This window comes from Tenrec ecaudatus, chromosome 17 (genome assembly GCF_050624435.1).
Source record: "Tenrec ecaudatus isolate mTenEca1 chromosome 17, mTenEca1.hap1, whole genome shotgun sequence".
NCBI lineage: Eukaryota > Metazoa > Chordata > Mammalia > Afrosoricida > Tenrecidae > Tenrec > Tenrec ecaudatus.
This window is the reverse complement of record NC_134546.1, coordinates 51050989-51066117: the sequence shown is the minus strand read 5'-3', so window position 1 is coordinate 51066117 and position 15129 is coordinate 51050989. Positions and strand designations below refer to the sequence as shown.

The following is a 15129-nucleotide window of genomic DNA, read 5'->3' as shown; positions in this document are numbered from 1 at the left end:
AATTACAGTTATGAAGTAGCAAACAAAATAATTTTATGGTTGGGGGTCACTACAACATGAAGAACTGCATTAAAGGGCCGTGGCATGAGGCAGGTTGAGAACCAGTGTTATAGAGCAAGGAATCAACGCAGAGGAGGTAGCTTGCCCAACAAAGTACCTGGGAATGGGGCTGGGGCTGGGGCCGGAGTGTACCCAGACACTGCAACAAGTAGTCTGTACAGATCAGCTATGTGACAGCTTCTCTCCCTCCCCTGACTAGGTCTGATCCCCACTGGCGCTCGGGGGCGTAAGCTGTGGCCAGCCCAATGGACGACGATACAGAACTGAGGACTGACGGAAACTCACTTCTAAAGGCCGTGTGGCTGGGGAGGCTCAGGCTGACCAGACTCCTCCTGGAAGGCGGGGCCTATATCAATGAAAGCAATGACAAAGGAGAAACAGCGCTCATGGTGGCCTGCATCACCAGACACGTGGACCAGCAAAGCATCAGCAAGTTCAAGATGGTGAAGTACCTGTTGGACAACAGGGCGGATCCCAACATCCAGGATAAGTCTGGGAAGACGGCGCTCATCCATGCCTGCATTAGAAGAGCTGGGGGAGAAGTGGTCTCCTTGTTATTGGAGAATGGGGCCGACCCCAGCCTGGAGGATCGCACGGGGGCTTCCGCTCTGGTGTACGCCATCAACGCGGATGACAAGGATGCGCTGAAGCATCTCCTTGATGCTTGCAAAGCCAAAGGGAAGGAGGTGATTATTATAACCACAGATAAATCATCTTCTGGCACTAAGACCACCAAACAGTATCTCAATGTACCCCCCTCACCCAAGGTGGAAGACAGGCAGCCACCTCCAGTATGTGCATCTCCTTCTGAGATTGAGCTGAAGGCTCCCGGCCTGGGCTCTCCACCCAGCGAGAAGGAGGATGACTTCTTCAGCCTCCAGACAGCCTCCAAGGTGCTTAATGAGCCCGGGTCGCCTAACGGGAAAGTCAGTAACCTTAAAAGGGCCCGTTTGCCCCAGCTCAAGAGGCTGCAGTCTGAACCCTGGGGCCTGATCGCTCCCTCTGTGCTGGCCGCCTCCATGCGGCAGGATGAGATCCACACCGGCACAGACAATGAGGTCATCAAGAGCATCAGTGACAAGTCCTTCCCCAAAAGGGGACCTCTCTCCAGAGCCAACAGTATTGATAGCAAAGACCCGGCCCTCCTCCTCACAGTCGCTGAGCAAGTTCTGAAGATCCCCAGCTCTTCGGGATCAGCGACCTGGAAAGCTGCTTATGACAAAGGCCAGTCTGCCCACCCTCGTCTGGCCAGAAGAGGCACACTCCCCATTGACCAAGAGAAAGGGGGCATGGGTCCACCGGGACCCTCTGCTCTAAAAGACCCAGCATCCCTCACGCTGCTGGAGAATGGTTTCTATGAGTTAGATCTACAAGCAGGGCTTGAGCCACCCGATTCCATTTCCCTCGAATCCAGCAAAGGACCCATAGATAGAAAGCAGCTCAAGAGCCCCCACCTGTCTCTGTACCAGGGCTCTCGGGAGGCCCTGGATGCCGTGCCCAGCACATCCCCCAACGCAGCGCGCCGCAGGCCACCGCATCTTCTCGAGAGACGAGGTTCCGGAACCCTGCTGCTGGACCGCATTTCTCAAACGAGGCCCGGCTTCCTTCCACCCTTAAATGTGAATCTGAACCCACCAATCCCAGACATCAGGTCCAGCAGCAAACCCTCCCCGCTCGCTAGCGGCTTAAAACCCATGGTACCCGTGGCCCTCAGTTCGCCGAAGCGAGCGGACTTGAGAAGTCAGAAGAAGCTCCTGAGAAGGCACTCTATGCAAGTGGAGCAGATGAAGCAGTTGTCTGACTTTGAAGAAATCATGACTTAAACAATTTCATCTAGAAAGCTTTTTTCCCCTCCCCCATATCCTTGTAGTTCATGAAAGGGACCCCAATCTAGACCAACTCAGCCCCTCTCAGATTCTCTGCGTCCCTATCATCCCTTGCTGCTGACGTGTGGCCGCTTCAGAGGCGGGGGAAGCTGGGTGCTCCTTCACTTTGGGAATAATGCCGTGGTTCTCCTAGGCCCACGGGAAAGCGCTCAGGATAATTGGGTCTGGGAGACGAAATGAAAACCACTTCTCCAAGGGAAGAAACGCCTTTGGAGCCGGAAGGAAACACAGCCGCGCAGTGATCTAAGTCCGCTGTTGGTGCCAGCTATGTTCTATCAGGTCCACAGAAACAGACTCGAGATCCTAGTGTGGTCTTTGAAGTATGTCCTTTGTCATAAACATATGAAGTGCCTACAGAGAAGAGGAGGCTTTCGCACAAGCTCAAACTAACCCGTCAGCTGTTAAATCTGCCTGTTTGGCTTCCAAATGAAGGCGGAGAAGCCGAATCCCACTCACCGGCCCCCCCTCCCCCCCGAGAGATTCTGATGCGTGGGATTTGCCTCTTACTATATTTTGCGACATATGTTTGCCACACATGACTCCCACCCCCGAAATATATTGCTGGTGAATCCATCTGACTTAAAGCAACCCTATAGGATAGGGTAGAACACCCCATAGGGTTGCCAAGGCAGTAAAATCTTTACAGAAGCAAACTGCCTCATGGCTAAGCTCCTTCAGAGTGTGTGCCGAGTTCAAAGCACAGACCTTTCGGTTTGCAGCCAAGCCGGTAACCACCACACACCCAGGGCTCCTTCGGATCCAAGCATTAACTGTATTACTAACCCAGGTCACCTCTATGGGCAGAACCCATATTGGGTGGACTAATGTGGGATGTGCACTGAGTCCTCAGGTTGAACAGCCCCTCCCAATTCTCACCTGTCACCCTCACTGGTACCCCAGGCATCAAAAACAGCAGCGGGCTCCCTCCACCAGCCTCCAGCTGGAAACAGAAGAACAGTCAAGGTCGGGTCACTGAAGCGGAGTTGGACGGGGCACCAATTCTAGAACAGGCCCACAGCTAAGGTGAGCTTTACCCGACCAGAACGAGACAAGATGATAGGATGGCCTTGGTGAAAGCATAAGAACCAAAAGGAGAGCCTCATTCTGTAACCTGGTCATCCTGGGGGATGCAGACAGCCGTTCCTTCCTCCTGTCTACATAATGAAGACAACCCGTTTCTTCTTTGTAGAAATAGGCAGCATAACCCTTTAAAAGCTCTTTGCACAACCCCCTGAGGGAACAGAGCCTTAGCACGTTCTATGTGTTTTAGATTAAGGCACTCCTGATTGCTTTCCCATTTTCCATTCCTTCTGATTCTGTTCAAATACACTTGCTTGGTGGTAAAAACAAACAAACAAATAAATCACTAGCTCCTTCTCCCCCAGAGTGCTGAGGCAACATCATGCCGAGGAAAGAATAGGCTTGACTCAAGTGACTGGCAGGACTGCGTGTTGGTTTCATGGCTTCGTGCAGAGCCTCCATCGCCTCTTCTGTAAAATAGGCCAAGTCTTGCTTCATTTGGACAGGCTGCGGGGATAAATAAGAGAGATAGTATATATGAAGGTTCCTTACTGTGTTTGGCGCAAGTGGAAAACAGTGGGAAGGATGTGGAATAAAGTTTTCTCAGAATCCTTACCCTCTCAAATAAGGTAGAAGATGCTACACAAAATGAAGCCACGTCGGAACAATCTGAGGATTAAGGTCCTCGATGATCCTTTAAATACTGGGCCCTAAATTCGTTTGTGGAAAAATTAAACTCTGCCACATACCTCCAAAATGTCACCCCTTTAAAGATAATTAATTACCTAGAAATTGACCAGAAGATCTCAAACCAATGTCAAGGATATTTATAATTTAAAAAAATGCTTTAAAAAAATTATCCCTCATCCAGAACTGATGAACCCCTCAGGACCAGGCTGGAGGGAAGGTGGGGTAGAAAGAGGAAAACGATCACAAGGATCTACATATAACCCCCTCCCTGGGGGACAGACAACAGAAAAGTGGGTGATGTCGGACAATGTAAGACATGACAAAATAATATATAAATTATCAAAGGTTCATGAGGAAGGGGAGCAGGGAGGGAGGGGAAATAATGAGAAGCTGATATCAAGGACTCAAATAGAAGGCAAATATTTTGAGAATGGTGAGGGCAATACATACATGTTCTTGACACAATGGCTGTATGTATGGATTGTGATAAGAGTTGTATAAGCCCCTAATAAAATGATTTTAAAAACAAACATTCTTTTTTTTCCTTTTTAAAACTGTTAATAAATCATTTTATTGGGGGCTCTTACCACAATCTGTACATCCCTCCATTGTGTTAGGAACATCTATACATATGTTGCCATCATCATTTCCAAAATAGTTTTTCTCCTTGAGCCCTGGGTATCAGTTCTTCTTTTTCCCCCTCTCTCAACCACCTTCCAACCCTCGTGAACCCTTGATAATTTATAAATTTTTAAAATTTTCATATTTTACACTATCCACTGTCTCCCTTCACCCATGTTTCTGGGGGGGCGGGGCGAGGGTTGTACATCGATTTTTGCAATCAGTTCCCCCCTTTCTTCCCCCTACCCTCATAGTATCTCTACTGTCATTGGTGGGGTTTATCTGTCCTGGATTCTGTGTGTTAAGAGCTCTTATCTGCACCAGTGTATGAGCTCTGGTCTAGCCAGATTTGTAAGTTAGAACTGGGGTCATGGCAGGAGGTGGGCGGATAGGGGAAGGAAGCACTAAAGAACTAGAGGAATGTTGTGTGTTTCATCGGTACCATACTGCACCCTGGCTGGCTCATCCTTTCCTTGTGACCCTTCGGGGCAGGCACTATTTCAACTTCAGCACTATTGACATTTGGGCTGTATAATTCTTTATTGCTAGGGTGCCACCCTGTGCATTTAAAGAAGTTTAGCAACATGCCTGGCCTCTACCTTCAAGATGCCAGTAGTACCTTCCCCACAGCCCTTTCCAACTTGTGATAGCAAAATATATATGTAATTTTAAAAGGCTGCAGAGATTGTCCAGGGTTCCGTGAAGGCGCCATTGCCTAATTTGATCCCCATTGCCCTGGGAGAATTTCTGAGGACGTGGTTCTAATTTGTGATGACTAACAAAGTCCCATGGGGGGGGGGGTGGTTGCACGCCGGCTAGCTAAACCCCCTCCCTAACTTTAAGGCAATTAAAGTTGTGCTTCAGTAAAATGATGAATTGGTTTCTCCTGGCCCTGCAGGATTCTTGGGAAACAGCCACAAAGCTGGATGCTGGTGTACTGCGCAGGGAGGAAGGCAAATGAGAAGCAAGGCACGAAAGCTAGTGAAAACTTGCAGGCCATGACCTTGGTGTCATGTGGACAACTCATCTACCTGCTGTTAGGTGCCCTCAAGTTCGTTCTGACTCATAGTAACCACAGAAAGAAACACTGCCATCTTTGAGAAAGACTGAATCAACAGTTCTTCCCAAGCACACGCAACTACTGCAAAGGAACAACTCTCCAGTGTATTGTAGAGAGAATCAGGCACACGACCCTTATTCTCCGTAGCTCATTGAACTTGCTGCACTTTGAGTACACTCTCAGGCTTGTTCATGCCAGTGAAGCACTAGCCTCTACTAGCAGTCCTTAGCTATGGGGGTAGCCAGGCGCCACCTAGGAGCAGTTCCCAAGACTGTCGCTAAGATTTGGAGCTCTAATTTAGCTTAACGAATCATGTGCCATAGTCTTAGCAATTAGCTGAGGTGAACCACCAAACATGATGTGCTGCTTCTTCGTGTACGTACACCAGTCCACCGCACAAACAGGTAATGCCGGGTACTTTGAAGTGAGTCATTGCCTGCAATGCACCGAACATTGGCCTTTCTCTAGACCTCCATTCATCAGGCTAGTACTGTATCTCCTCGCCACGTGATGATGTATTCGTGAATAGGATGGTTCTAAACTAGCACAACCACCAAAATGCTCTATTGTGGTCAATGTGTGACTGAGTGATTGTGTCCATGTTAACCAACCTCAGAACGCTTGCTTGGCTTTTTTAAAGTACACTTAGAGCCAACAGGCTTCCTTGATCGGAGGTGAGCTTTTCTTTTGGGTGCCCCTTTGTAGAAGTTAGCTGCAAACATCGTTTCAACAGCCCGCCTGCTGAAGGTTCTGTGGACAGTTGAGCCAAATCTATCTCAGAAAGTGAGCCTGAAGATGAAAAGTGTGGAACTTTGTTTTAATGTCCAGATATTCCATAGACTTTTTATTTCTTTATTTTAAATGCCATTGTCAGCCCTCTTAGGACTTCATCAATAAATGGTACCCTGAAAAATGCAGGCTGGGTCTAGCCATCACCTTCCTGGGTTGGTGTACCGTGCGCTGCTCACACCGATTCACTACAGGTGCACTCGAGTGTCCAGTGGACCATGTGCTCAAAAATGTACCAATACCCACGTAATGGAACTATTTAGACCTTTCTAATATATCAATAAAAGATATCACACAATCCTTCCAACAGTATGGCTCATTTTTCTTAGTAAAACCTCCATTGATACATTCAGCTAAACCCAAGAAAACCAGAAACCTGTCAGAAAAGGAAGACACACATCTCCCTGTTAGGTAGCTAAGAGACAGGGACAGGGGTAGGGGTGTACTCCCATGCCTGCACAGGTCCCCTACAGGGAGTTGGGAAGGAGATCAGGCGACCATTAGCCACCCATGAAGACCTTAACTGGGCATGCTCCAATTCAGACTCCTGATCCAGGTGGGTGTTACACCTGGATGGCCCAAACTAGGCCCAGGTGGGCTTAATTTAGCCAATGGTGTCAACCACACCTTCCAGGCGGAGGGTTGAAATACCCTGGTGGCCAGAATGGCCGGGCCCTTCCCTCCTTTCACCCTGCTCCTGCGAGCTCAGACCTCGCCATGCTCTCCCTGGCCTCAGTTCTGCACGTGTGGGTGAGCAGTCCCACACGGTTGCCCATGTTCCGTGGTGAGCCCCAGCTTGGCTTCTGCGCAGTTTGGCATGCTTCCCTGAAATAGGGTGCACTCTTTTGAGACTGTAAAACCTGAAACCTCTCCCGTCCTTCACAAAACTCTCACCTGGATTACAAACCAGTCTTCGGCGTGAGTTCTTTCTCGAACGAAGCCAAGAATCGAGGTATCACCCCCACTGGAGAGACCTCCCATGCCCTGAGTGCAGAGAGAAGTGGTCCTTACTGTGCTCTGACAAGGGCAGCAAACGGGCAACACCTGGAAAAACAAATTCGTCCATGGACTTGGCTTCCGTAGTTCCCACTGTGGCGCCTTCTTAAGACGGGGTAGACAGGACTACTGAATAACCTCAACTTTCCCAAATAATTCAAAATCATTTTACACGTTCATTTGCATTACTGACTAACTGTCCCCCCCCCTTTTGCCACTTTGGGCAAATTGCACCCCTTTCGTCTACTTTCCAGTAATGAAATATCCAGCCAAGTTCCATTTTAGCTTCAAAATCTCTAACTCCATAGAGTCAATGGGAAGAAAGGAAAAACGGCTCCTACAAGGGGCAGGAAGTAAGAAACTATGCTATTCAAGTCATGCCTCGGGAACTGTCTTAGTCTTGGTACTTTAGAGAAACAAATCCACAGAAACTCATATGTATAAGACAGAGATGTATATAAAGGGTAAGTGCACATCAAGAAAACATCCCAACCCAGTGCTGCCCAAGCCCACAAGTCCAACATTAACCCATAGGTCTGACAAAAATCCACAAAGTCCTACATCTCACCAAATACACACAGTGACGCTGACTGCAGGAGGAAAGCCGAATCAGTGAATGTGTAAGCATCTCAGCGCTGGCCGGGGTCTCCACATGGCTGCTCCAGCACCCAGGGCTGCATCCAAGCTGGTCCATGTAGCTTCTCCTCAGGGATGTCTTGCAGGAAGTAAGCCTTGCCAGCTGAAGCAGGGAACTGGCTAAGGCAGCTGCACCCTGGTCACAAGCACCCTGCACCACCACAAAGCAAGAGACCCGAAAACTTGAAAGGCGAGGCTCACTGAGCCATTTATCTCTCTGCCCTTCAATTAACCTCACATGTGTTTATCGGCCAGGTTGGCACAATAAACTAACTGCCTCAGGAACCATCTGCTCAGGATGGAGGACTAATTCTTCAGCTCCTGGGCACTTGGTGTCGCATGGGTGGATCTCAATGCTACTCCTGCCATCAGCAGTCTGACTCCCATGTGACTTTGGGCACCCGCTCAAGATTCCAATCCAAGGCCACTGGTTGGCAGCACCTGGATTTCATGCCCACGTGTTTTGATATCAGAAGGCAGAGAGTGGTATTTTTTAACCCTCTGGTTCTGAGATGAGAGCAGGCTGGCTTCCCAGTGGCTCTGGGGTTTTCCTAGGGCCGTGGTTCTCAACCTTCCTCATGCCGCGACCCTTTAATACAGTTCCTCACATTGTGGTGACACCCCCAACCATAAAATTATTTGCATTGCTACTTCATCACTGTAATTTTGCTATGTTATGAATCAGGCGACCCCTGTGAAAGGGTTGTTCGACCCCCAAAGGGGTCATGACCCACATGTTGAGAACCGCTGCCCGAGTGGGAAGAATAGTGAGAGACTCACCAAAGCCACAGTCCAGGCAAAGGTCAGAGTGTAGTGCATATCCCCTCTCCTTGCTTTTGTTCACGAAGAGCCTGGTGTGGTCATAGGTCCTTGGCCATGCCATGTGATCTGCAAACTTTCTGTTGCCCTTGGGCAGCCCACAGGCTGTTTCCTTCCCTCACCATCAATTACATGTATGAAGCTTAGACCAACTGTGATTCTATGTCAAAAGCCTAATAACATGTTGGGGTGTGCTCCTGGTATATGGGACAAAGAGAAGGTCCTGCTGCAGGGTACAGATGGGCCCACCTGATACCTTCCATGTCATTCTCCTTAATTTTAAAAAACCTTTCCTTTATTTTAAAAGGCTTCTAAGTAATGGAGTGGAACACTCGGAGAAGTCACTGGATGTTGAGTGGGCAACTCAACCGTCAGAACGTGCACTTGTGCGTCCTCCTCGCCCCCGTCTCTCCTCCCAGACACAAGCACGCCTGTGACTTTCATGGCGATCACTTACAAGTCTCTTACTTTCTCCCCTCCCCTCACTGCCTGGGAATTGTGGAAGGACGCTGACTAGCAGCTGTAGTTGTGATAGTAGACTTCCATGTCTTAGTCCTTGATTCAAAGGGAAAAAGACGTTAGTGTTTCTTCATTAATTGAAAAGTCTGCTATAATTTTTATGACATTTTTTGGCATCTGAGTTTATGATATTAAGGATATTGGGGGGGGGAGCACAAAACCTATTGTCATCGATTCAATTCAGACTCATAGTGACCCTATAGGACAGAGTAGAGTTGCTCCATAGGGTTTCCAAGGCTGTAATCTTTATGGGAGTTGACAGCATTAGCTTTCTCTCATGGAACAACTGGTGGATATAGCCTGTCAACATTTAGCAGTCCAATGCTTAACCCATGGTGTCACCAGGTGTGGGAAACAGAAAGATCTCTCCCAAGTCATCCCCTCCAAATATATGTTAGACTTAGGACACTGCTTGCAACTAATGGTAAATGACTGTCAAGTTACCTCCCTGAAGGCAGTCAGTTGCCAGACTAATGTGCTCCCACCACAAGAGGGACCCACTCCCTGCTATTAAAGCTAATTGGTGACTTCTCCCTAAAGGCTTGCGGCCATTAATCTGGTTCCTGTAGGTGGGATTCACACCCTACTGATAATGGTTTCCATGGAGAGCCAGAGACAGGGTCAAGCTGGCTCAGAGACATCCAAAGTTAGGCTGCCTTCCTGAATCTAGGATCTCCCATCTTGTCACATGCATACCCCCATTACCTCCCCTTCCTGTTATGTGGATACCCCTAGGTCACCCCCCTCCGATTACGTCACCCCCCTCCCATTACTGTATTAACTATAGCACAACCTGTTCCTGTGACATATGTCCTCACCTGTAATTAGGGGGCTTGCATGTCCCCAGAGAATATAAAAGCCTTGGTCAGCAATAAATCTCTCTCTCTCTCTCTCTCTCTCTCTCTTTCTCCACGTGGACCATTGAGCGAGGCTGAGGTGAGCATGCTACTACGAAATTTGTCTGACTGCATTGTTTCAGTCTCTCTTCTATCTCTCATACTCTCTATTGCCGAAGACCGGCTCCGGAGTGTTCCTAACAGAAAGCTTGAAGTTGGGCGAGTGGTCTTGAGAAAAAAGGAGAATATAGAAAAAGTAGGGTTCAGGAGGACCAAAGAAACATTCTCAAGCATGAATGTATGCAATGGCACTTTATTAAAAGCTGAGTTTCTTTTTATACCCAATTTCTTGGCTTCTAACATATTTTTTTTGGGATAACAGCCAAGTCCAAAGACACCTGGATTTTGCAGACACTTTCTTGTCAGTTAAGGTTAAGCAAAATAGTCTGTTCTATCATATCTTAACAAAGACACACTTTGTAAGTCAAGGTTAAGCAAAATAGTTTGTTCTATCATATCTTAACAGTTTTAAGAAGCCAAGTTATATTTCTAAATATAAAAGCTCATTTAACCCCAAGTGAACTTTTTAAACTAAAAGTGAAGTCCCACTCTTTTTACCCATTAGGCCAGTTAGGATAGGGTTTTCACCCTCTCCATTCCCTTAGACCATGGGGAAGAATTGGGAAATTACCCTACACTTATGACTTTACTATAATCTTTACTTATTATTGCTGCACAATTGTGCCTACTGGACCCGTGATGATGTGTTAGGGGTGGGTTGACAACCAGGGTTCCTTTGAATTTCTAGTTTGAGAAAGGTTTTTAACCATCAATGCATCTTGAATTTTATGGTGTTTTTTTTCCCTGCATCTATTAAATGTAGCATTTTTAAAAGGCCTCACAGAAGTCACCCTAGGACAAATGTAGATGGATAACTTTTCTTTATTCTTCTAAGTTAGTCTGTCTTTAGTACAGTATTGCTATGAGTCAGAATCCCTTTGATAGCAGAGGATTTGGTTTGGGTTACCTTATACCATAGACTAAAAATGTTGGAGGGGATCTTAGAGTCATGACCATTACAATATACCACCAACCATGAATCATCTTGGTAGCATCTCATGTGATGGCTTGTTCTTCTGGTGTCTGCTTAAATAGCTTCAAGAGTGAACAATGTACTGTCCTGGTCAATTTTATCTTTGGAAAATGCTGGTTGCCAGAATGTCATTTCTGATGTTGAGTTAAAATGTACCACAGGGTCTTGTTCATGTTTTAGCCCTAGTTCTGGCATAGACAGGTGCCCCCTCAGGTGTGTGTAGATTCAGTGGCAGGCATGGGGAAAGAGTTGCACTTGTGACCATCAAGTGACTCAGGGCACTGCGGATGGTTGTTTAATGGTTACAAACTTTCCCACCTTAGAGTGCTCCCGGGAGGCCTGGGGCTGTAGCGGTCATGTGTTGGGCTGCTTAGTGTAAGGGCAGCAGTTGGAAACCACTGGCCGCTCTGGAAAAAGATGGGGCTTTGGACTCCCATAAAGCGTTAATGTCTCAGAAACTCACAGGGGGCAGTTCTACTCTGTCCTATAGGGTCAACATGAGCTGGCATCGACTCGATGGCAATGAGTGGGTGAGTATGCATGCTCCCCACTGTAGAGTCTCTTAGGCCCCTGGGTGGTACAAATGGTTTGCATTTGCATTACTAACCTAAAGGTTGGTTGTTCAAACCCATCTAGTGGTGCTGGACAAGAAAGGCCCACCGATCCCTGTCTTAAAAGATTATAACCAAGAACACCCCAGAGAGCTGTTCCAGTCTATGGCACACAGGGTTGCTCTGCCTTGGGATGCACTCACTCGCAGTGGGGTTGTTTGGGCTTTGGAGAGTCCCTTGGTGGAGCAAATTGTTAACATGAGTAGCTGCTAATCAAAAGTTTTGGGGTTTGAGTCCACCAAGAGTTTCCTCAAAATAAATCCCTGGTGCTCTACTTCTGAAAAAAATCAGCCATTAAAAACCTTATGGAGGTTTTCCACTCTGACACACATGAGTCAAAATTGACTGTAATTGGTTTGGTTTGGGTTTACACAACACAACTTTGCTGAAACCAACTGTGGTTGAGTCTTTTCTGACTCTTAGTGACCCTACAAGACAGAGTGAAACTGCCCCCTTCGGATTTCTGAAGCTATAAATCTTTATGGAAGCAAAAGGCCTCATCTTTCTGCAGTGGAGTGGCTGGTGAGCTTGAACTGCTGACCTTGTGGTTAGAGGTCACACGCTTTAACCTTAGTCCTACAAGAGCACCTCTTCAGAGGTTGCCTATTTGTCTAGCTCCTTGAACCTGCATTGGTCTTAGAGACCATGCCCATTAAAATCTATCATACAATTCATGAATCATCTTCATATCATCCCATGTGATGTGTTGTTCATACAGGCTGATGAACAAAACAAAACTCACTGCCACTGAGTCAATTCCAACTCACAGTGACCCTGTAGCACTGGGTAAAACTGCTCCAGTGGGTTTCTGAGACTAACTCTTTATGGAAATAGAAAGCCTCATCTTTCTCTCCAGGAGCAGCTGGTGGTTTTGAACTGCTGACCTTGAGGTTAGCAACCCATTGTGTAACCATTATGTTACCCACCAGCTGCTCCATGGGAGAAAGATGAGGCTGTCTGTTTGCTTTGGCCCATAGAATGTGCTGGATGTGATACTAGATGAGTTCTAGAGCTTGGGCCAAACAAAGCCTTGCTACTTCTGCCTTGGCCCTCTTGGAATGTGCCCTGAGCTTATCATATACAGAAGCCACCTGACCTGTTGGAAGGGAGAGGATGCATAGAGGTGAACCAAGAAGCCCCAGTCAATCAGATAAAATAGCCTCTGGGGTCGTAACGGCTTGTCTCCAAATAAGCAGCCATCTACGTGAAATGTCAGCTAAGTCCACATGGAAGAAGCCCGCCACCATCAGTCACAGAAGGACTAGAATCCAGATACTCCGAAATTGAGGAGGGATCGGGATCAGAGCCTAAATTGTGAGAATCCCATGTGCAGAAGGCAATGGATGACGATGGGAAGCCAAGATTCATTTGTGGAACCACGTAAGAAATAAGCCTCAAGAGAACTCCTCCAACTTAAAAATGAAGGGTGGGAGGAAAGTGGTCATGAAGCAGAGTGCTTGGGAGAGAGGAGTCTAGAAGAGCAAAGGCATCCATCTGACCTGAACAGTGAAAACGTTGCCAGGAGTTTCCCCCAAACTGTGATGCAGGCTACACTTGATCTGGTTTCCAACCTTTCCTGTACTTTTGGTTTGTCTTGTTTGGTTTGGTGTTTGTTCTTTCATAGCAGAGTGCATCTCAGGATTGTCAATGGAGGGCACCTGCTTGAAGGTGTGTTACATGCTTTTCTGCTGTTCAGTATATGAAACCCAGGATTGATGAACCTCTAGGGACAGCAAGGGGCTGAGGGGAAGGGGGTCGCCATGGTGGTGGTGGTGGTGATGGTGGTGGTGGTGGGGTAAACGGGAAATGATGTCAAGGAGTCCATGTAGAAAAAGACTATTTGGGAACTGATTGTGATAGCAATTGTACATTCTACTTAATGTGATTGAAAGATGGAATGATATGATATTTGTATTAAATCTCAACTAATTAAAACAAAAAAAGAAGAAGAAGCCCCAGCCAATAGCCCAGCAGCTGCTGGGCACGAGTGCCGTCTTCTTTGACCTAGGAGCTGAGATAACTCCCCAGCATAATGCAGCTGCATGAGTAACCTAGGAAAACCAGGCAGAAGGGCTGGCCAGCCAACCCACAGAATTATGAATAACAGCAAATCCATATACAGCAAAGGCGAACAGACACAGAAATGCTATTTGATTACATTTCTCAAGCTTCTGTGTTTCAATGACTAAAGGGGAGGGGGAGATCTATGTGTGGGTATTATTGCTCCAAAAAATAGAAAGAAATCAAACCTACTGCCATTCAGTCAATTCCAACTCATGGCATCTCCACACATAGTTTTAGACGCTATAGATCTTTAAGGAAGCAGACAGTCTCATCTTTCTCTGGCAGAGCAGCTGATGGGTTTGAACCACCAACCTGGTAGCCAGCAGTCCAATGACAAACTCTGACAGCACCAGCGGGACTTTGACTGAAGATGAATGGCTATAGAATGTGTAAAATGCACACATCTCCAGCACAGTGGACGCACTGTGAGTGTGAGCTAGATGGGAGCCATTGTGATTGCGGTCGTGCAATTCTGAAACCCTTTGGAGCCCCAGTGGCATGGTGGGTAATACTTGGAGCTAACCTCAAGGTCAGCAATTAGAAACCGCCATCCTCTCTGCGTGACAAAGATGAGGCTTTCTAGTCCTGTGAACGCTTACGGTCTTGGAAACCTGCAGGGCTAGATTTCAGTCATTGCCAGCAAACTGATTCCGACTCAGCACAACCCTAAAGGACAGGGGAGAACGGCTGTGGCTTGGGATCAACTGGAGGGCGGTGAGTGGTTGCTAACTTGAGACACTCTCTTCAACCGTTAGTTTGTTTTTCCCCCACCTCTTCCAGGTTAAATCCCATTTCCTTTGACTTTATCTCCTTTTCGAAGTATTCCTGGTCATTCATTATGCTCATAGGCCTAATTTCTAATTTCCCTTCTGTGGCTATTTCTCTTATTTCATCAATTTCCCTTCTAAAATAGTATAGCAGATGTGAGTGATCACTGCCGGTGAGACAGGTGCTTTCAGGAACAGTACCTTCTTCACAACAGGTGCTGAAAGAAAGCCATTCTTCTCCTCATTGCCATTGTCCTGCATTCAGCTTGCTGCTGGTTATAGCCCCTCCCCTGGCCTGCTTTGGGCTCCTGCCAAGTCAGACTCCCCACTCCCATGCTTACACTGGTGTTTTCTTGAATCTTAAGTGTGTAAGACTTCACATGTTTCCCGGTAGGACTTCTTTTTGCTAGTTTTAGCCAAGCTCCAGCTGGCCAAGGTCATCTTGGGGTTGCATCTATTATTTGCTTCTCCACTTGGTGCATCTAGGTTGAATGAGTATTACCTCCATGCTTTCTATCAGGTACTTACATTTTGAAGAAGTTAAATAGAACACAATCAATGAAAGGGGAAGGGCCTAAAGGACCATTACCAGCTACTTCCTCCAAGTCTGGCACAAAGCTCACAAATATTAATAGCTATACTGCATGTGTCGGAGCCCAGGT

The 15129-nt window shown here is 47.2% G+C and overlaps 1 protein-coding gene across 1 annotated transcript; it reads left to right on the top strand.

Moving 5' to 3' along the window:
- The first annotated feature begins 305 nt into the window (after positions 1-305).
- ANKRD34C (ankyrin repeat domain 34C) lies at positions 306-1883 on the top strand. The gene has a single exon (XM_075535927.1). The coding sequence runs from the start codon at positions 306-308 to the stop codon at positions 1881-1883; it is 1578 nt and encodes a 525-aa protein (XP_075392042.1).
- The last annotated feature ends 13246 nt before the right edge of the window (positions 1884-15129 follow it).

Coding starts and splice junctions, on each gene's coding strand:
- ANKRD34C (XM_075535927.1), top strand. CDS start 306: ATGGACGACGATACAGAACTGAGGACTGACGGAAACTCACTTCTAAAG.